This window comes from Patiria miniata, unplaced genomic scaffold (genome assembly GCF_015706575.1).
Source record: "Patiria miniata isolate m_02_andy unplaced genomic scaffold, ASM1570657v1 HiC_scaffold_9, whole genome shotgun sequence".
Classification (NCBI taxonomy): domain Eukaryota; kingdom Metazoa; phylum Echinodermata; class Asteroidea; order Valvatida; family Asterinidae; genus Patiria; species Patiria miniata.
This window is the reverse complement of record NW_024037076.1, coordinates 15038087-15060457: the sequence shown is the minus strand read 5'-3', so window position 1 is coordinate 15060457 and position 22371 is coordinate 15038087. Positions and strand designations below refer to the sequence as shown.

The following is a 22371-nucleotide window of genomic DNA, read 5'->3' as shown; positions in this document are numbered from 1 at the left end:
CTATTTTCGAGTTTCACCCCACCCCATTCTATTTTCTAGCAATACAACATGTATTTCCTTTTATACACATGAAACACAATAAATCCGCCCACTTTTAGTTATGGAATAATACATTTTCCAATTTCGCATTATCTGCGGCCCGATTCAGACAGACATATCCTTTTGCGCGTCAGGGGTGCAAATCCAACCCCAATTAAAGGCACATTTTCAGAGGGTTAACAACGTTAACAATATATAACAAAAAGAAAGGTGTTTCCGTTTAAATTAAATATACAAACTAAACACCTATTGGGAGAAAAATCGAAAATGTTGGAGAGCACGGGTAAATTATCTTGAATATGAATCGGAAACATGGACATTTTTAAATATCCGTTCATAATACACTGAAAATTCATTCCCTGTGTAGGCCTACTATATTGAGGGCCTGATTGTTCTACTCGCAAAACTAATGCCTGCCCTCCGAGGTCTTACGTCCGTCAAGACTTAGTGTGCAGAGAAAGCCTTATTACGCAACTGGTGAACGCACAATGCAATGCCCACATCGTAAAGGGACACATGGATTCTCGGCCTTAACGCATAAAGGACACGGTTTTTCCTCTAACTTTCACTTTCCTCATTTTTCAGCCTAATGCGTAAGAAAACAAACACTTCAGAAATCACTCGTTTGAAAAAAAAAAGAGATAAATACGGATGTTTAGTGCGTTATGACAGGTCATATTGATATCCATTGCGGTAGGTTTTTTTTATAAGCCTGCATACCTAAAATATGCACTCTCATTTTTCCAAAACCATTGTGTATTCAAAAACAAACAAACAAACCCGCAATGAAATTAAGGAGGGAAGTTACAAAAATATCAATTTCTTCTGCCTGTGTCTTTTTATTTAAATATAGTGTAAAATATAAATATAGTGTAAAATGGAGGCATGGGCATGGTTCTAATTCATACATGAAACGAGAACAAATTCTCCATACCTGAATGATTCGCTTTTAGAAGTAGAATCGCCAGACTGATGACAATCTTCGCAGTGGAATAGCCCATTGTAACGTATCTGTATCTCAACGGCATAGAAACTGGTGCGGCACAGGCGACCTATTATGATATTATGCTCGCCTTTACCCACCGCCATATCCAGCAGAGACGCCAGTCACCGCTTAGCTCTTTCACAGCTGCTCAGGAAACACAAACCTCGCAAAGCATTATGGGTACATTAATGCACTATTCTGTATGATGGAACTGATGAGTCTGAGATGTTCACATCAGTATTGGTTTCGTCCTTCACCATGTCATTCCATCAGCACTGTATACTCTCCGGGACCTTGCGAGAAAAAAAAAACAATACAAGCTTACTCAAACCCACGTCAGGCTGGCTATTTAGCTAAGGCAGACACCTCGACGGGGTCTACCCGATGTTCCCCAATACCTATGTTCCCCAATACCGATGTTCCCCGAAATCCTTGGGATTAAGGTTAGGGTTAGGGTTAGGATTAGGGTTAGGGTTAGGGTTAGGGTTAATATATGGTAAGGATTTCGGGGAACATCGGTATTGGGGAACATAGGTATGCACCCATCTCGACGACCGAGCATGCTGGGGTTGGTTGACTGCTTCGAATCATGATGTGTATGTATCATCTAGGCGCTTGCGTCAAGCAGATGTGACATTGCCCACTCTGTTAGTTTCCTCCACTGCTCCCTGTTGATGTCTGATGCCACGTGCCAGATGTGTTGATCTTTGATTTTAAACCCGTGGTTGTCAGGTCCCTGTTTACTCTTTTCAGCCACGTGGTTCGTTGTCCATCTCTTGGCAGCTTGTATTGCGGAATGCCTCTATAAGCGCTTGCTTGGCAGGTTTTTTTTCTCGGGCAGTCTCAGGAGATGGCCTGTCCATCTCAGACGTCCTCTGGTATGCTCATCCAGATTATAATGCTCATCCAGTTTCAGTGTACCTGGAGATGACATATCAGTTCAATGGAGCGTGTTAGTTGACCTCAAACACCTGCGTGATTTTACAAGAATATAGCACATCAGGGCACCAAGTATAACCTGAAAAGTGTATAACGTCCTATATTTTTTACATTTATTGTGTGTCTTAACTTGGCGCACCAAAGCAAGGGCAATAAATGGGTATTTTGAAAGAAAAAAAGCAGTACAATTTACAACATATTGAACATATTGCGAATTGAGGACAAGTATAAAATGAAAATCTAGTAAATTCACACATGGAAGTCAGTGACTGGACTATTCGGACCGACATTCACAGAAAAGAAATGAACGTGTAGGCCTACTTTCGAGGCGTAAACACTCTATTCAGTCTGGGTACGGACACGGGCGTCGCCAGGATTTTTTCTAGAGGGGGGCAAAGCACATTTTCACCCCGAAATCTCTGTACTTTTCCACCATATTCTCGAGTTTTCTTCTTTTTTTTTTGGTGGGCTGGGATATTTGCCCCCCCCCCCCCTGCAACCCATTAAAAAAAACCAGTTATATGACTTTGCACCTTTTTTTGTCGCTCCCCCCCCCCTGTTTTTATTCTCTTTGGGTTGTTTGGGGGGGGGGGGGTGGGGTGCTTTCCGGGAGGAGGGGGAGGGCTTGCCCCTCTCCTCCCCCCCCCCCCCCATGCGACGCTCGGGGGGCTCAAGCGCCCCCGAGCGCCTCCCCCCCCCCTCCCCTTTGGGTGCGCCGGGGGGCTCTAGCCTTTCGGGCAGCACGCTTATTCTTTGCCTCTTGTGCGTAGGCGTAAGTCTCCAAGGGGGTGGGGGTGCTTTTCCGGGGGGGAGGGGGAAGGCTTGCCCCCCCCCCCCCTCCCCTTTGGGAGCGCCGGGGAGCTCTAGGCTTTCGGGCAGCACGCTTATTCTTTGCCTCTTGTGCGTAGGCGTAAGTCTCCCAGGAGGCCACATATTGAGGCATTTGGTCAAAAAGCGACATACATGTATACTGTTTATACATGCCAAATACCCCCACGCTTGATAGATAGCTCAAACAGACGGTTGCACTTTCAAAGTCTTGGTGGGGCGGGGGAATTCAGTCACCCGCTCAACATTTTGTCAAAATCACGGAAGCGGTTTGTTTGACATTCAACTTTCGACAATGGAGCTTCCTGATAAATAAGGAAACATGTTGCGCATACATTAAACTCCGGGAGATATTTTCCTGTTGTTTTTGTCTGTGGTTGAGGTAACAGAAATGCAACAGTCAGAAAAGCACAGTCTAAATGGCCTGATGGCCAGAGTGAGGAGACTTTTGCATTATACTGAAAAGAGACAAGATAAAATGTGGAGAAAAACCGTAACGCTTTTAATGACAGGCCTGACCACGTTAGCGAGATTATTGCATGCAACGACGCTAAAGTCAGACCACGAAGGAATAATTTAGGGCTTAGTCCATCTAGCACACTTTACTTTTAAAATCTGACGTGCCCAAATTTGACAACAAATTGATGTGGTTTGAAGTACGTGCATGAGCATTTGTCACATATCTCTTAAAATCAAATTGCGTCAGGTCCTAACCTCGTCCCCAGTGCTTACTTTATTTCCAATGTCGTTTCCAATGGTAAGCCCTGGATATAGGAAACTTTCTTCCTGTATCCTGATTCGATACCGCAATTGGCAAGTGATGGATTTATATCGTGTACTTGGTGTTGTTGTTTCCTACGTCCACACCACTTATCATGATCAATGGTCCACACCTTCTTAAAAAAAAAAACAAATTCCCCTTCCAATTGTTTTCATTTTAATATGAAATGTGATAGGCCTACTGCATACTGCATATTATCTGGATATTGTCTGTTTTCGTAACTCACGCTATGTTCACGCCGCGACGAATTGATTTTGTTTTAACCCCAGACACCACATACAAAAACAAACGCTGACGTAAAGCACCAGACGGCACCAGATTATTCCTCATTCGTATACGTGTTCAAAAATTTTGCACATGCAAAATGATCCAATATCAGGGTAAGAGAGAAGGTAGTGGGGGGCGTGTACTGCTCCGCACCCTGGGAACGAGGTTGGTCAGGTCCATATTGATTATTAAGATGGAGTTACATCTAAACAGAATAGTGCCCTCCTATCATTGCCGCATATCTCAAAGCCTAATGTATAATTACGCACACGCAGTAAAGCACATACGTGTGCAAACACAAACAAAAAGGTGCAATAAAAAGCAGTATATATCCTCTTTGAGTGACCCCCGTTTGCTATTTCCCGGGTTTGCAACATTGCTAATGTTGCATCATGACTTTGGGTGTGGTCCCAGGCTACATGGCATATGGCTTCTGATTAGTGCCTCTTAACAAAGACTTTGACTAAATGGGGAGCCACCAACGTAGGGCTGGATAGCTTAGTTGGTTGGGCACCGGAACGGTAATCTGGGTCGCAGGTTCAAACCTCGCTCCAGTCAATTTCTTTGTTCAACCTTAAAATAAATATAATACATCTAGTCAGTTTCCCTGTGTGGTTTCTTTGGAGAAAAAAAAAATAATAAAAATAATAATAAAAAGACGAAGACTGCATGCATCATAGCACCCATTCCATGTGCATTTTGTTGTGCCGTCAGTACGTCCACCAAGGTGGATCCGGGGACGAGGCAAAAGGAGGAACCTCCCCCCAAAAAGACAAAAAAAAGAAACAAAAGACGACGACTGTTATTAATGTTATGCTATTCAACACCTTTCGCTTTACGCATTAGCTAACACACAATCGAGGAGGTGTGCAATGACATCAGGGGTGATCCTGCATTCCTGCAGAAGCTTTTGTCCACAGCACGCGCTTCGCTGAAAGTGAGTATTTTTTTCGTACGGCGTTTAAATCTCACCCTCTTGCATAAAGCTGATGACACTCGCTCCATACAATTCGTCATGCCTTGTTTACATGATCTGAAATTTTGGTTTAATTCCATTGGTTAACAACAGAGTTATTTAGGATCATAAAAGTAGGAATTATTTTGACACGTAGTAGTAATACTAATAGGCCATGTAGACCACTATGTGCAGCGCCGTACGTATTATAGCCTACGTGCCCGGTACTTCCATCATCGTTCTGGCTAATATCTTTGTAGTGGCGGGACCCAGTCTACCATTTCTGTATGCCGCATGTATACACAACCGCAAAGAAAAACTTGTTGCACGTATAATACCAGCGGCTGCGGGGGAAAACGGAGATTCCCAACCGAATTTATCAACTGTAAATAAACAAACGCACGAATACGGACAACATAAATGCTACCAACGTTTTTGATTTAAAGTCGTTGAGAGGGTGTTGCGTTTGACATAATGGACATTGTTTCATTTAGCTTGTGGATAAAAAAGGGTAGGGTTGACACACACACACACACACAATAGGGTCGGTCGGGTACCGGAAGCAGACGAATTTTTATTTTAGCCTATTCTGTAGACCTATAAAATTCGCGTTTTGGGCTTCGTGCATGACCTGCGTTCAGTGCATCATTAGATTTAAATTCAAGCTTGATATCTGAGATGATTCCTCAATTATTTGGGAACAATCTGAAACACTCAGGGGGGGGGGGGGGTGATACAGTGTCTCACCCGACCACCTCCTGTCAAAAGTGGCAGGATACATGTATATTCCATCTATCCCTCCCCCTGATCATTAAACTTAGTCTTAAATGCACACTTCAATGTTTTTTTAATAAAGAGTGCTATTTACGAAATTTGGTTTCGTGTTCAAAAGGTTGTCCACCCCCCCCCCCCCTGTTTTCTCGAAAAGTGTAATATCCACTGAGCTGAAACTTCAACTGGTTAGGTCGTGACCAAGTTTGGATTTTGAGTTGTGTTATTATATTGGAGAGGAACAAAATGCATAAAACGTAAATGTTGCTACATGCATTTACAGGACTTTACCCACTCTATGTAAAAATGACGTAAGGGCATGGGCGTCGCAAGGATTTTTTTCTAGAGGGCGGCAAAGCACATTTCCCCCCCCCAAAAAAAATAAAATCCGTGTAGGCCTACTTTTTCTAGCATATTCTCAATTTATCATTTTTTCGAGGGTGGGCGGGGACTTTTGCCCACCCCACCCCCCATTGACACCCCTACGGACGCTCATGTTGTTAAATGTGCATTAAATTTACAGCGATCTGACTTCGCACCTCGTCTTTTACTTTTTTAAATTTCCTGTTCATCTTCTTTTCTTTTCTTTTTGTAGCTTTTCCGGGGGGGGGCAAGCGCCCTCTCGCCCCCCCCCCTCCCCCTCCTCGCGACACCCATGCTTAAGGGTGTGCCCTGGTATAAAATTAGGATTAAACTTTTCATGCAACACATTTTTCTTTAAAGACGTCTGTTAAGACCGCCCGTGGTTGCTCTTAAACCTATAGATTGAAGCAATGTTTCAGCAACCTTGAATGAACAAAGGGATTCAAATTTTATTTTTGCGCTGGTGCTCTCTCCGGATGGAACATACCCACGTTTCCTGTCAATCCAGGGGACCATGTTTATGTGGTTATTAATTGTTTTGCCAGCCTCATTTCAATGCAGTATCCTTGACCTAAAAGTGTAAAATGTGTCCCACCATATTTCAACAAGGGAACCAAATCAATCGGTACATTTTGCAAAGGTTCGGTAATTTAAAGGACTACATGGAGAGATAGTAACCCAAGACTTGGGACCAGGTGGCCTGGGGGGACTGCAGATGCTTGTGGTTTGCAACTTTTGTAATTATTATAATAATAAAAATAATAATAATAATAATAAATAATAATAACAATAATGCTCATTTATCAGGCGCACGTATCCACCAGATGTGTAGTATCCATCAGCAGCGTGGCCGATGGGGGCGCGGGGGCGCACACGCGAACCTAATTTGTACTATAGTGTTCGCTCTTTAGTACGAATCGGCAGCATAGCGCCCTCTACTATACTGTTCCCGCACATAGTCCAAAAGAAACCTTCCTACATTTGCTGCTCAGAGCGTAGTTTCGCCCGGCCGGAGTTGGTGTGTATGTAGCAGTAACCTCAGTTGTATTTCATTTAAACCTTTGTTCAGCAATCAGAACGGAGACTGGGAGGTCAAGAACTTGCTTCCCACCAACGTCACAGACACGGATCCAGTGGGGCTGGGGGTGGGGGTTCAATTAAACTAGCCCCCCAGCTCTGTCTCAAACTTTTTTCACAGAAATATATTTTTTACAAATGTGAATCCCCCCCCCGCTCTGACCCCCCCCCCCCCAAAAAAATATGACAATTGTACCGGTGTCATATGAAAATCGGACTCCTTTTCCCGATTATTGGTTAATCCCTAGCACGTGACAGGTCACTCTGCCATATCCTAAAAATAGCATATTATCGTACTTACGCATGCGCAATACTACCAATGAGTCCATATTTCATGGAGTCGGATATTCACGCTTCACCGGTAATAATGTCCACCTGTGCACAACATTCGGACTGAGCCAGCTATGTAATATAGTGTTCATGATCGTTGGATTTGAACAGCGCTCCCATTGAAAGTATGGTAAATTGATTTTACGGAGACAAGGATCCGGAGAAAAAAAAAAACCTGTCTATTTTCGGCATTGATTTGCTGATGACCCCCCCCCCCCCCCCCCGCCAAAATTCCTGGATCCGCACCTGGTATATCATATTGGCTTACTGATTTTTATTGTCAACGTAGTATTACGTTCTTTGACGCTAAAATAGTGAGTATCACTCTCTTTCGCGCATATCTAAGCAGGGTGACCGTTTTAGCCGATTTTCTGCTAACTTTGACAGATTTTTTTATAAAACAGAACGAGTTTGACAGAAAATTTGACAGAATGGATTTTTTTTTTGCAGATTTCTGGCAGGATTCTGCAAAAATGGTTATTTGACAGAAAAACATAGCAATTTTGCAATAGGACAAGTAAAGAATCTAAAACGTAAATTTTTGGGCGATTTCAGGACGCACTGTACCCTTTGCAATTTCGCTTCATACTGGGTCAGATGACAATGCAAGAGTTTCAGAGAGTTATCCATCCATAACGTTTTCAGCCACGAACTCTGTTTGATAACAGAGTTTTATTTGCTTGATATTTTGAACGTAATGTCTAGAAATGAGTGGTCATAATTTATGCTAGGCGCTTTCTGCAGCTCGAAAAGCTCATTATATTCTCTGGGCATTTTATTTGGGGGGGGGTGTAAATCCATACACTACAAATCGTATTTGTGAGGTAAAACAAAGTGAGAGTAAACAATGGTTTACATCATGTATCAGAAAATTACACGGTAAAAAGTGATAATAAAGAGCCGTTTTTGTATATTGTATTTACAAATGCTTAATTGCACAGTACTAATTTGTTTTCTTGGGTCTGACTGTACGCGGATCCAGGGCTTAAGCCTGGCATATATGCATTTTTATGTTCAAGTTCCAGGGGGTGTACGTTTTGTCAAACCAACAGCTACGTTTATCAGATTGGAGAATAGCCTTCAAAACGGGGAGGGTACGTATCCTCGTTGCCTGAAGTCATGCGCCAAATGGTGTTCCTTGTAGCCGGTCGAACAACGGGCAGAGAATCACAAGTCCAACTCTAGAAACTCTCAGGAGGTCTTAACCAAGACTGGCCTAATTTTTAATGGGATGCAAATGGCATCTTAATTTGCAAGTGTGATCTAAATTTCTCGGAAAAAATCTTCACGTGGGAAACTGGTAGTTGTATCATGGAGGTAGGAAACATCAGTTGGCGTCAGCCTAATATTGCCTTACCGACGTTAACGATGTACCCTTTCCCTAGAAAATACGTCATTGCCTCAAAATCGCCTCTTTCAGGAACTTGATATTCGTAAGACGGCTGCCAAACTCTTGACGTTAAATTGAAGAGTGTCACGCCTTCAGTGTTCGCCGTGGACGGCGCGGCGCCACGTCAGGCAATGCGGGGGGGGGGGGGGGGGGGGCTCGTGCTCCTTATATTTCGCATTAACATGCATATCACTTTGACCTGCACTGTGAAATCTATTCATGTAATACATAATAATGACAACCACATGCAGCCACTTCTCCCCCAGCCATCGTCATCACTAGCCTACATCTTCCCATATTAAAACCCCATCATGGGAAAATGTACCAATGTTTCGATTTCTATTTGGATATGGTGACACATTTTACATGTTGAAGTCAAGGATTTGGCAATGCATTACAGCTGGTTAAGTCGTTAAGTCGTTAAGTCCAGACACCACATAAACATGGTCCCCTTGATTGGCAGGAAACGGAGGTTTACACCATCCGGTGATCGCGCTGGGATTTGAAAGGGGTTTTCCCTTCACTGTTTATGTTTTTTATTGGGGTCTCCCAATGGCCAGGCCTTCGGAGAATCGAAGACTAAAAAAGAACCAGACCAAGATCAATTGCGGGAGATGTCTCAGCGTGCACACTTAGAAGAGGGAATTAAGCAATTCTGGGTATTTTATACATTGTTCATTGATACCACTTGAAGGGGAGTCCCTGATTACCGACCACGAGCGGTCGACCTTACTTTAAAAAATGTATATACCAACCGCCCCCTCCACCACCAGGACGATGTGGTTTGCAAGGGGGTCCTCGAATCAACTTGGACGGTGCATATTCCCCCAATTCCAAGGAATAATCATGTGTAATTATTTCCAATAGATCGATTTGTTTCTTGTGGTATTTGTGTAACAAAGTCTAGAAAGTTTGCACAATTATCTTATAAATAGCCATCGCGTTTTCGGTCACTTTCGGTTGATTTATGTATTACGTTATGGTATCTTTTTGGTTGTTGTATAATTTTACACTTGGAACTCCAGTGAAAGAAATCTTGAAACGTCCACCCTTACTGATGGGTGGGTTGTTCCGGTTCATTGGTCTTTCAAAAGGAAAACATATTTTTTTTGGTGCTGAATGCATACATGAAAAAGTGAATAAAAAAGTGAATAAATATGAACGTGGTATTCTAGCTTCAGCTTATTGAATTTGTTAAATTAACTTTTAAACAAATACCCCAATGTCAAACCTTGAAATCTTAAGGGATAGAGTGACCCTATGGTGCCTCAACTAAGCTTCCTCTTCAGTCATTTGTATTCCTTTTTCAGATGTGAATGGAATTTCTATATTTATACAAGACAGAGCTGCAATCGATTTTACCATGTCATCAAATTCTAGGAAGTTAAAATGGGGGGGGGGGGGATTGGCGATGGCACGAAATAATAATATGCAGTTACCATTTTTAATTGAACTGTTATGTCACTCACATAATTTAAAAGACATCTACATGTATGTATAAGACCCGATCATTTCATTGGAGTGGGCGTGATGAACCTGCTATATAGCAGCCAGTTTCACTTTGCCGGTTTAAAGCCCAATTATCTCACAATTTGTGAAAGGCAATTAAGGATTCTTCTTAGAATACAACCAGCAAACTAAAAATGTCGCGCTGTGTTTCACACACTCCAGCCAATATCGTCACTTTTCTTTTCTTCAAACAATGCATGTTGTTGTCCATGCTGGACTGGTAATTGCAAAAGCGTCGTATTCACACGCGACCATTTGGTCCGCACTTTCTTTTTGATAAGATAATCTGGAAATTCCGGTCCACTGTGCTAACATCATGATTGTTTTGACCAGTATACCGGCTGTTTATAGTTGAAGCTATTTCCTTGTGAAACGTACGTTGAGTAATTCTCATGAACGAAAAGACAAACCTGGGACTCTACCGAGAAAATAACCGGTCTGTGGTTATGTCACCGTTTTGATGTGAAGTTGCACATCGTATGTGCCAGATCATGAAATAATCTCGCCAGTAATTGTAATTTAACAGGCAACCTTTTCCCGGCCGCAAACGTACGTATCATGTACGCGTACAATTTCCAATGCCCCTAATCGTTTGCTATAGCAGGGCCTTTTATTTGCGTACTGGCGAAACTGTACTACCTTTTAATTTAATGTTCCTGCATGGAGCAAAATTAATAATCAGTAAATCACAAAAAAGGACCAAAATGTGTCTAAAACCGTTATATTAGTTAATGGGCCACTTTGTGGTTATCTGGGTTGTTTTGTCTTTCACTTTCACATCAAACAAAAGTCGTTCGTAAAAATAATTAAGACGGAGAGATTACTGTTACTAGCAGCACTTTCATTTCCTGCAAAAAGGCCACATACATGTCGCCAGAGGAGCAAGTTAAACTACCACCCCCGCCCCACCCCCACGTTCCCCCATCACCCCCCCCCCCCCCCCGGATTTACACCCTTGACTTGATATACAGTACAAATAGAGTTGGTGGGCGAGGCGAACATTTAAGAAAGAAAAAAAGAGATTTAAAAACATTGATAAAATGGCCCCTATAACAAGTTACTTTGGAAAGTGCAGCGCAGACGTTATAAGTGAAGCTTGCGGAGTGGTAGAACTACACATCGTCTCATGACACTACAGAGCAGCATGCCTTTGGCAAAGAATCAAATTAACGAATGCAACTGTTGAGCTAAATGTTTAGCAAGTAACATTTATTGGGGCCGAAGCAGCTACAGGTGCATGGTGAAACTTCATCGAGTGCGAGTTTATATGGTGGATTTGTATTATAGCAAATGCGCAGCACGTATAACTACTGCGCATGAAGATTGGCAATACAAATAACCATGACGCTATGCTTGCGCTCATTGGATCGTTGCAAGTTGGCGTGACAGCCGTGTTATGTGCAGGCTGCTCGTATCCTGGTTTGTAGAGTAATCTAGACTTCACCTGTGACAAGTTTCCTCTCTTAGCTGTGACCTACCAGTTCGAATAACTGTCATCACAGTATTAATTTGCAGGCTCGTAAACGCGGTTTAGTTTGGGAATCTTCGCCAAAGTAACCTTACAAGTTAAAAGGTCACCATGACGTTTCCCGCAGCGAAGATCGCCATCAGTCTGGCGATTCTACTCTCGGTAGCGTCTTGTACAGGTAAGAGGATATTTGTTTCAAGTTCATATAAATTCCATTTTGCAGCATATAGTTAACAACAATTACTATCTCCTGGAGTTATCCCCACAATAAAATAATGTATATACAACTGCAGGCGGGTTGTTTGGTGTGAAGATTTTAGATTAAACACATAGTGAAATGTAGGGCCTATTCCCTAAAAAAGAGGTCCATACACGGGCCCTCCAAACCTTCTACATACGGACAGAGGGGAAGGGAACTGCCAATTGTTTACCCAAATTATTCATCTTCATCGGGATGTTAAACAAGTGATATGCCTTATAATGCTTCCTTAAATTAACCTCGTGTATTGAATTCATAGATACCGCTACCATTCAGGTAACTTCATTCTAAATGTAGTATTTTGTTTTAAATCTGTGAATTTTGTCACCCACATAAAAACGTCTTATATTATTTCTGACTACAGTGGGTGAAGGTTGCCCGGAACCTACGCCAGTGGAGGGCGGGCGCTATGAGTTTGGCGCTGGCTCCACGCCAGGAGCCGATGGCCTCTTCCCTAGAAATTCTTTCGTTGCTGTAATCTGCTTTAAGGGCTACAAACTAAAAGGTCAGACCAAAAAGAAATCATACTTGGTATTATTACACTAGATGATAAACCTGCTTGTCGTAAAGAGGGAAGACAGATGGACAATGGAAATGTAGCCTGCCGCCCAACTCTATTTCAAATAACTTCACTCGTGCAATGCAGACAAGGTCGCAAGTTGGAGAATTAGAAGATACTATCCAAAAAGACGCCATGTTTTCAACTCATGACAAGTCTTCAAAACTGTTATTAACTGTACATGTTGCCATTGTCCCCAAACAAAAATAAACATGCACCTCGCATGTTACACATTGTATGCTTACTGCAGTTGGAAACTTGATTGAACAGGTTTTTTTCATGTTTTTCTTCTACATAGGTCTATATAAACAGTTAAAACTTGATAAGTCAAATCTCAAGCAACAGGTTCAAAATTGGACGTAAGCGGAGTTTTGAGTCAAGCATGGTTGTATATCATTGTTATACAGGGATGTGATTGAACTGTGACCAAAACAACCTGAACATTTTATGCATGAAGTGCAAACTCCAGCGAGCGCTGAGTGCGAAGCTATTACGGCGTGTTGTCCCGGGGCCCGCTTAAGGGCCCCGGAAAATTGTTAGATTCTAGATGCTCTGTGGTGCAATCTGACATTGTCTGAGGTGATTCCTGGCCGCTTTCTTCTGAAATTTTGGAGCAGAAGTTTTTTTTTAATTGTAATTTTTTTTTTTTTTGGGGGGGGGGGTTCTAGATCATATGTATTCTATTCTTGCTCTTATCATGGAGGAAGGTACTTCTAGTACTCAAAGTTGAGAACCATGTGCTTTCATGTACATATTTATTTCCCTTTTTATTAGGGATTGTACCAGTATTTAGGCCCTATGACATATTTGTAAATTTTAAAATTTATATTTGCAATGTATTCTTTGACTTAACAGTTGTTTTGAATTATGAGAGTTTGACGTATAGTTCTATGTGCAGATTGCAGAACAGTTAATATGTAAGATGAGTAAGCTGACAATGCGATTTTGGTATTTTTATACATATTTTGACTGCAAGGTGGAAGTTCAGTTATCTACTGTAATGATGACGATGAGTGGTCTGCATCACCAACATGCAGAGGTAAATAAAAAAAATCATTTCTCCCGTTTTGGGGACGTCTGCAACCCTCCGATAAAAAGATCCGCCTTGCGAGCACACTGGCTCCCGGTCCATACCTTACCGATACTGACTGTGGGCCAGGAAAATAATATACATTATCGGGCAAGTAATTTGACATTTGTAAAGTACATGTAATTATTCAGTAACTAAGCGTGGGTCGATTTTGTTTTGGTCGATGTCTCATTCAAACTAGAGAATGAAGTTTGTATTGCCAGAAAAATAGTACTATGAAAAAGGAATCTATTTTTTTCGGGATAAAACTTGAAAATAGCAAAGGGAATACAATTTTAAGGCAAAACAATATGTTGAGCCGGGAAACAACAAATGCTTTGCGCAAATATTTCCTATACAGGGCGAGTAACAAAAAACGAAACCCAAATGGCAGGACCAATTTTTGATTGAAGTTTTGCCTGCAACACTTTCAAAATCTAGGATATGAATTATGAAATCCCAATCAATCAGCTTTTATTTAGTACAAGAATCATTCAAATCACTCATGTACTTATAAGTTACGGAGTTTTGAACACAAAAACCGTTTCAAAGTTCTGTCCAAGGATCACAAAAAAGGTTAGCGTTCTTTAAGCAAAACAAAAACAATTCACATGCATCCCTATGAGAACTGTTTTCGTTTTGCTGAAAGTACACTTACTGTTTTTGTGATCCGTGGACATAACTTTAAAACGGTGTTTGTGTACAAAATTTTGTAATAACTTGAAAGTACATGAGTCATTTGAATGATTCTTATACTAAAAGAAAGCTGAATGGGCTTATGAGTGACTTGCTGGCTGCAACTCTTGAAATGATCCTTTTCAGCAAGTGGCTGTCCAATGCCACAGAAGCCATGGAATGGTGTAGCGGTCTGGCTTTTTGGAAAGGGCCGGAAACTTGGCGGCCGCGCCCTTTTCAGATGCAAGACGGGATTTGAGCGGGTTGGGCCACGTATTAAGACCTGCTCAAAGACTCCACAGGGCATCAAATGGACCGGAGGAATTGTTGAATGCAGAGGTATGGACTCCCAAAGCATGATTCAAGTTTCAACCTTGGGAATCTTGGACTCCTTGTCATTATTGATGAGGGAAATACAAATGCAATAATTATGTTTCTAGTTTACGAAACAATTGGGTCACATGTCAAGTTACACATCAAAATCTCAACATCAAAATCGCAATGTCGCAGGTGACGTGACAAGCAAATTTCCTTTTAATTATACCTTCCATACGACACATTAGAGAGGGTTCAAATTTTTAACAATATGTCAAATTGGTTCAGAATGACGGGACTCAAGTTAGTTACAACATGTATTTGCTTGTGACAATTCTTTGATGACGTGTTTGGAAAATATGACTGGTAAAATAAAGACACCATCTATGAAAAATGGCACTTGAGTTCAAGTCAAAATGACGAACTCTGTTCAAGAGAATCATGATGAAACTGACGCCAAAGTATAAATTGTTCCATTCTACCAATGGAAATATCAGAGGCAACACCCTCTTTCCCGAACTTGTTCAGTAGCGGTAAGCCAGCCTCAAGGTCCATAAAACACCCAAAAGGGCCCCCCAAGTAAGGATTGTAATACTGGGTTTTGTTATATCGTTATCATCATTCAGCGGAGAACAGTTGCCAGAGTCCAAATGTTCTCCACGGTGCAAACTGGACGCTGGTAGAATCTGACAGGAGGAGTCGCCATGACGATGCATCATTCATCCCTAACACCAAGATCAATGTCGCATGTTGGCCTGGATTTGTCTCAATTGAGAGTCCCAGCCAGATTACCTGTGGAATGTCAGGGGAGTGGAGCCCATCCATTCCAACTTGTCGTGGTGAGTTTGAAACTGTCACAAGAATCTAAATTTACATCACAAGGATACGCAATTACCATCTAAACGTATACACACATTCGCTTGCATGGACAATTTTAATAGTTTCAGACTTCCATAATCTTATTATTGGCAACACATAATTGCAAAGAAAGACAATTCAAAAGAGTTGTAGTTCAGTCCATCAGGATTCAAGTCACACCCCAATTATTAAAAAAATTACAAGTTACAGGGGAAAACAACCATTTTAATAAGGGAATAAATGTGTGCTCGAGAGATTTTAATCACTCTGTTTAAGACCGCTTAGAGTCTGGGTGCTGATAATTACCCGGAGGTTAGGGTAATTATCAGCACCCAGACTCTAAGCGGTCTTAAACAGAGTGATTAATACAGACCGAGCACATATTTATTCCCATTCATAAATACCTTTTCGGTAAAAAAAATATAATATTTTGGTCAAAAAATCCCGATTTTGTTCAACAAGTTCACTTCATGCTTTTTTAAACATCCCTCTAGCTAAATAATGGAGTGTTCAGCTGGCGATTAAGATGTAAACAACCCTTTTATGGCGATTGATGCGCGCGTGGCACGTTCTGTGCAATGTCGCACAGAATGCACCTTGGGCGTTGCATTTTAAATTTAGAACTATAAAATTCTGACTCACTGGTAGTTTTGCGCATGCCTACGCGAGGACTGTGAATGTTCAACTAATAAAACGGTAAGAGGCACTGGATTTTTAGGAGTCCACATTTTATGTGACACTGGAAAAGTGTTTAAGACCAGCTAGCCATGTCTTTATCATCCGTTTAAGACCAGCCACGTGACGGGCTCTTGACCAATAGAAATGGCTAAACTGTCTGAGGTATTTATGAATCATAATTCATTTCAATAGAATTGAACAATAAAGAGATTGAGTGACTTGTGATTGACTTTCAATGACTTTATTACAATTCTGCAAAAGGTTTTCAATTGTAAAGCGTAAGACCATGCCAAGAAAAAAACACCTCAAATTACTTGTGCTTATGTATTTTGTAGAGGTGATGTGCCCATCGCTTTTGGAGAGTGAAGCTGAGATCAGCCATCTACAAAGTAACATGGCGAATAGGACTTACAGGCTTGGGGAGGTAGTGGACTACCGCTGTGATGCGGGCTATCGTATCCTTGGCAAGACCTGGAGGGAATGTTCAGGACCAAGCTTACACCACCCAAACAGGACATGGTCAGACCTTGATCCTATCTGCTCAGGTACGGTACATCTGTGTCCATGTATCTTGTTATCATGCTATCTGCAGGAAGAGAAAAAAATTGAAATTGGTGACGTACTATCTACTATAATTGTTGAATTAATGACCTATCTTCTGTAGAAGCTTATGTAGCTTTTATATTACAGGCAAGTTCATGTGTTCTGTTGTCATGAGAAGACATACTGATGGCCTCTATCTAGATGAGTCCCTACAACCCTCTGGAGAGTCATGGCTGTCTAGACAGTTGTAGGAACTCACCAAGCTTGAGAGATACACATTCTGAATGAATCTAATTATACTACTGTGTGTACTGATGAGCTCTGAATCGGGAGTTCCCTCATTTCACACTGTGCATTTCACACTGTGCATCTAACCATTATTTGCATATCTTCGAAAAATTGAATCCAGTAGTTTTCCAAAACTGAATACAGCATGTCAAAATATATGCAAAACAGATGAAACAACAGAATAGGTCCACTGTTGCAATAGTTTGACAGAATTATAGCTTGGTCAGTCCCAAGTCACAACTCATTGAGTTTCAAGTCAAGTCCCAAGCTATGTAAATGAACTTGTGGCAAAGGCAATCTGTTGTCATTATCCACCTCCTGTTGCCATGGTTGCATGTAGCTTGACTTAAAAATTGTTTTTCAATCAACTTGTTGTTTACTTGTGATGGTCTTGTAATTGACATGTTAGTGACTGGATTACATTACAACTCTATATTTGATCAACAGAAATTGAATGTCCAGACCCAGGTCACATCCAATTTGAAGGCAGTAGGTACCTAGATTCCAGGAGAGTTGGAGGAAATGTGACTTTCCGTTGTCGGTCTGGCTTCAACCTCCAAGGATCGAGAGTCAGGCACTGTCTTCCTAATGGGAAGTGGAGCGGAGCGCTCACCACATGTGATCACGAGGGTAAGTTATGACCTTAAAAACGTTTCAATTTAAACATACACCACTACCCATGGTTTGGATGAGAAGTCACGCTAGGCCAAAAAAAAAAGTCTCCGGTTTCTGGTATGGAGCTTGCCCAAAAAGTGGTGCGGCAACGCGTTTTTTTGGTTTTTTTTTACCATTTGCTTCAAATGTCGGCTGATGATTGCAAATGGTGCCCGACTAAACTTAGTGCAAATATATGGGAGTCCAGAGAGGCCATATAAAGCTTATTCTCGACCATAACCCAATCTAAAATTGTGCAGCAGCAGGATTCCAGTCAAACCAGTGAGTTTGGCGGTTTTGAGACATCATCTTTCATTGAAAAAAAAAACGTTTTCATTTTGCCGACGCGCATGGCTACGGCGACGCGCGCGCATACCAGAAACCGGAGACTTTTTTTTTTTGGCCTTATGACGATTTTTTAAAAGATCGAGATAGAGCTGGTCTACATGTACTTTTATGAATAAGAGCCCTGTATCTAGTACATTGGCACTTCTTATAGTCTCTATATCAGATTCTCGAATAGTTACCAATTTAATCAGAGCTAATAGACATTACAACCTGTCCTCATTCCATTCCAGGCCAATATCTACATGCCAAAGTCAGGACCACTAAATGGGAGGAGATCTGCATTGGTAATTCTGTACATTTGTATTCTTTTCTCATGACAGATTTCTACTGCCCCAACCCTGGCATTCCCATTGGAGGACGAATGGTCAATGAACAAAGTGTGCAATTCAGAAAGGGAAACAGAGTGTTGTATGAATGCAACAGAGACAGGGTGTTGCTAGGATCTGATGAGCGAGAGTGCCTGAAATCAAGAAGCTGGAGCGGGGAACCTCCAACATGTCGAGGTGATACATTTAAGAAAGTTTGGTAAAAAGATGGAGGTTTAATTTTCTTGGTTTACATACATATGTACAAATGGTAATTCATGAAACATTGTACATGTAGTTCGGTATATTTCTTGGTTTAATATTTTTTGTTTGTTTTAATTTTTTTATTTTTTTTCCCACTTCACTCACAGAAGAAAAAAAAATAAAGGATAATTCTAAACAAAAAGGACAAAAGGAATGGGAAGTGGATGGTACCCATAAGAAGCAGGCCATGTCCAGTTGCTCGAATTGTTCAGTTGCCATTCATTATGCATCATTCATAAAAAGAGAAATACCTTCCAACAGGGCCCTTTGACTTTGAGGACACCGTTGAGGTGGCAGCAAGAATGGGATACAACATTGAAGGCCTTGTAACCAAACCACAAACCCCTACAGAGGACAACAATACCACAGGTCCCAGTGGCAGGTTTATATCTCTTGGATACACTCGAGGGATGGATATCTACTTTGTTTTTGATGCATCTGGTAGCATTCCAAAGGCTCACTTCCAATATGGCTTGGACCTTGCCAAAGCCCTTGTCAGTAAGGTATGTACATTTACAAGCAGTTCAAAGAGCATCAAGAAGTAATACTCTAATTTTGGAAATGAAGTGTTCAATACAAAAGTGCTTTTGTCAAATACAATAAAAAAATCTATGTGAAAGACTCATTTTCAATGGAAAAAAAAATGGTTTATTGACTTAACTATACTGTATGCGCATACCAAGAACTTATTTGTACAAATACACATGTACTTGATCACATGTGGCACTGTATGCACATTTTATGCACAGTGAGTACTCTCAGCTGTAGCCATTCGCCAAGGCCATCGGAAGCAACTGGAACAAAGATTAAGTCAGCACGCACGAGTGGCGGAGCCACAATAGGCCTTTTTTAACTTGATTTTGTTGAATTATTCATATTTTTATGCAAATAAGTAGAGCACTGAAAGGTTAACCAATCACAGCGCAGATTCCGCCTAGTTGCCTCCATTTGTGAAAGAAGGGTGAGTAATGGAAAACGTAAGGGGAAATAACTATAAATTCAGATGAAAAAATAAGTTCCTACACTCGAATAATTTCTTGAAATATGCTTTTATATGTAAAATTAAAATAAGATAATGAAAGAACAATTACGCGGTCACAATCTCGTGGAAAACTAGACTCGCATTTTTTTCGTTTTTAAATTTTGTGCAAGCATCCGGGACTCCCCCGCGCATCCGAGTAGTAGCCACACACGCCCTGATTGGTTGGAATTTTGCTACCCTTTTGGGGTAGCAAAAATCGAGATTATAAAGAAAAACATAAGAAATTCTTGACAAGTTGGAATAGGCCCTCGCGGCTTCGCCACTCGCATATGGTCTGCCGCTCCAGTCGCTTTGCTTTCTCGCCGCATTGTTTAATGCCGGCAAGTTAAGTCACGATGGCCTTGGCGAAAGGCTATCTCAGCTGTGGATATTGATGGCAGGTTGCAAGACAAGGCTTATAATATATTACATGTATACTAAAATTAACGTCTGTTTCATCTGGTCTGTCTAAGATTGGTGTGGCTGATGGTCCTCGGCAAGCTCGGTATGGTGCCTGTCTGTTTGCATCAGACGTCCAAGTAGCTTTTCATGTCTCTGATCCTCAACCATCAGTGGGAATTGTAAATGGTCTGCTAGATGGACTGATCAATTTACATGGCACTGATCCAATAGGTAAAGTTCAATTGTTACACCGAGCAATGTTCACTGTGTGTGCAATAGTAAATCAAGTCTACATGGTCCACATGTATATGTGCCTGTACAGTATCACCTTATACTGTATCTGTTCACCTAGAATTTGGTAAAGTGTATTATATATGGTATTTGACTGTGAAAACATGATTTCATTAACAGTTCACTTGTTCTGGACATTTTCTATCTGCAGGAAGGGGGACAGCAACTGGCAAAGCACTCAAGCTTATCCATGAAAACATGATACCAGCTGCATATGACAGGCCAAATGCACATAAATATCTGTTCCTCTTCACAGATGGTAAGTGGCTGGTTTTTCATTCTTAAAAAGCTTTACATACAGGTACGAGTCAGATCTGCTCTATAAAGGTACAGACATCATATTCATAACACTTGAAACATATACATGTATGTGATATTAACCCTTACCCTACTTGACCCTCCAATGCATGCCAATTGTGCCTCAAGAAAATCTCCTATGTTTTTTGCATGGCCCTCCAATATCTGCCATGTCATTTCAAGGGTAACTGGACAGGCACTCCAATACATGCCACAGAGAACAATGAGAATCCTCTGATAACAAAGTGAGTGCCCCCAGCTGGTCAGTATCAGGCACCCTCCAGGGCCTCCAACTCCTGCCAATTGGAGCCTTCACTGTTAAGACTTGTTATCTGCCAAATAACTGCAGCTGGAGGGCATTGGCATAACCAACTGACATGCAGTAAACTACCCTCAGAGAGTAAGGGTTAAAGAAATGTTTCTCTCTAGAATGAGGATGAGCCCTACTCATATGCTGGTTCGATACTTGTATATGTAGTCCAGTTCATTGCAAATCTATCACAAGTCCGGTCACAAGTACATGTACATGTAAGTCACAAGCCAATTGCCAAGTCCTGTTTCAGGTAAAATAGGGTGATCAACAACAAAAGAATGCCTTTGTCACAATTCATTTGAATAGCTTTTGACTTGAGTTAGGACTGGACACTTACATGTACATACATGTGCAAGACTTGTGATGGACTTAATAGTCCATGAGAAAATTAGGCAGGCACATCTAAAGCATGGTGTGGCAAACTACATGTACATAGATGGGAAATAAAAGACTTGAACTGCTTTATATCAAAGAAATTTAAACTATACTTATACATGTACATGTAGTAAACGGGGATTATGGAAGCCAGGTACATAATGGTGACACTATACATGTACATGTACTAGCACGTTTGTTTATGGTGTAAATCGAGGATTTTCTTTTGTTCCTCATCCCTTTTCCTTTGTTTGTACTCAAACTTTTTCGCAACAGCTTTCATTGGTTTTGTACACATTTTCTAATCGAGGTCGTCCTCGATTTGCTTCCTGTCCCCGATTCATTGATGATGTTGCAAGTGCGATTTACACCATAAACAAATTTGCATGAACTCATTAAATGTTAATGGTTTATGGTTCATTTATTCTGTTCCCGAACAAAAAAAGTAACAATAAAATATGTCTTTATATGCACGGAAATACAAATCTTGTAATAGTCTGTAATATTGTAGTCAACAACTGGCTAAATTCAACGTCATTTCTTGGATTTCTTTTAGACTGTTTGCAGATCAATTCATCCAAAAGCCTGCAGAAAAAACTGTACACATGTAACAAGTTTTCCATTTCTAATTAGATTTGCTAATTACACATCTGATACATTGTGTACTTCCAAAATGTAGAAACATGCTGTTATGACCACTGAAATTTCTTCAACTCTAATTAACGATTCTTCCTTTATCATGCAGGGAAAACAAACATGGGTGCTGATGTCGCATTGCCCAAGAAGGAAGCAGAGACACTACGTGAACGGTTTAAGGTTCAAATTCACTGCATCGGAGTTGGCCATGAAATAGATATCAATGAACTGCAGGAAATTGCATCTCAACCAACCAATGAGCACCTCTTCTTGGTAAAAGACTATGGTGAACTTCACCTGCTTGTCCAGACTATTACAAAACAGAAATTAGGTGAGAAGTTCTGCTGTTTTTGGTTTTCTGTACTTTTATAAGTAAACAAAACAGTTGCTCCTGCACATGAGGAGTTTCCATTGTTTGAATAAGCTTCTGGGGCCAAAGTCATGGAGCTGTTGATCTTGATGAGCAGTAAACATTGCTACACAATAACTGGATGGCGTCCAAGTCTAGGTTTCACTTGG

The 22371-nt window shown here is 41.1% G+C and overlaps 2 protein-coding genes across 3 annotated transcripts in view; one reads left to right on the top strand and one right to left on the bottom strand.

The window, feature by feature from the left end:
* The first annotated feature begins 11270 nt into the window (after window positions 1–11270).
* The window catches only part of LOC119720602 (complement C2-like), a 16718-nt gene continuing 5617 nt past the window's right edge, over window positions 11271–22371 (top strand). Inside the window, exons 1-12 of one of the 2 annotated variants that reach the window (XM_038190336.1) lie at window positions 11272–11880; window positions 12326–12466; window positions 13497–13559; window positions 14412–14603; window positions 15206–15418; window positions 16451–16660; window positions 17394–17576; window positions 18269–18451; window positions 18779–19020; window positions 20012–20171; window positions 20383–20490; window positions 21962–22183. In XM_038190336.1, coding sequence (XP_038046264.1) covers window positions 11814–11880; window positions 12326–12466; window positions 13497–13559; window positions 14412–14603; window positions 15206–15418; window positions 16451–16660; window positions 17394–17576; window positions 18269–18451; window positions 18779–19020; window positions 20012–20171; window positions 20383–20490; window positions 21962–22183 — 1984 coding nt within the window. In that variant the 5' untranslated portion in view covers window positions 11272–11813. Of the gene's footprint in view, window positions 11881–12325; window positions 12467–13496; window positions 13560–14411; window positions 14604–15205; window positions 15419–16450; window positions 16661–17393; window positions 17577–18268; window positions 18452–18778; window positions 19021–20011; window positions 20172–20382; window positions 20491–21961; window positions 22184–22371 lie in introns of both variants that reach the window. The other variant, XM_038190337.1, reaches the window with a different exon arrangement.
* Window positions 16341–22371, bottom strand: part of LOC119720603 (surfeit locus protein 2-like) — a 24779-nt gene continuing 18748 nt past the window's right edge. Inside the window, exon 7 of the mRNA XM_038190338.1 lies at window positions 16341–16701. The gene's annotated coding sequence lies outside the window, so the exon portion shown is untranslated. The remainder of the gene's footprint in view (window positions 16702–22371) is intronic.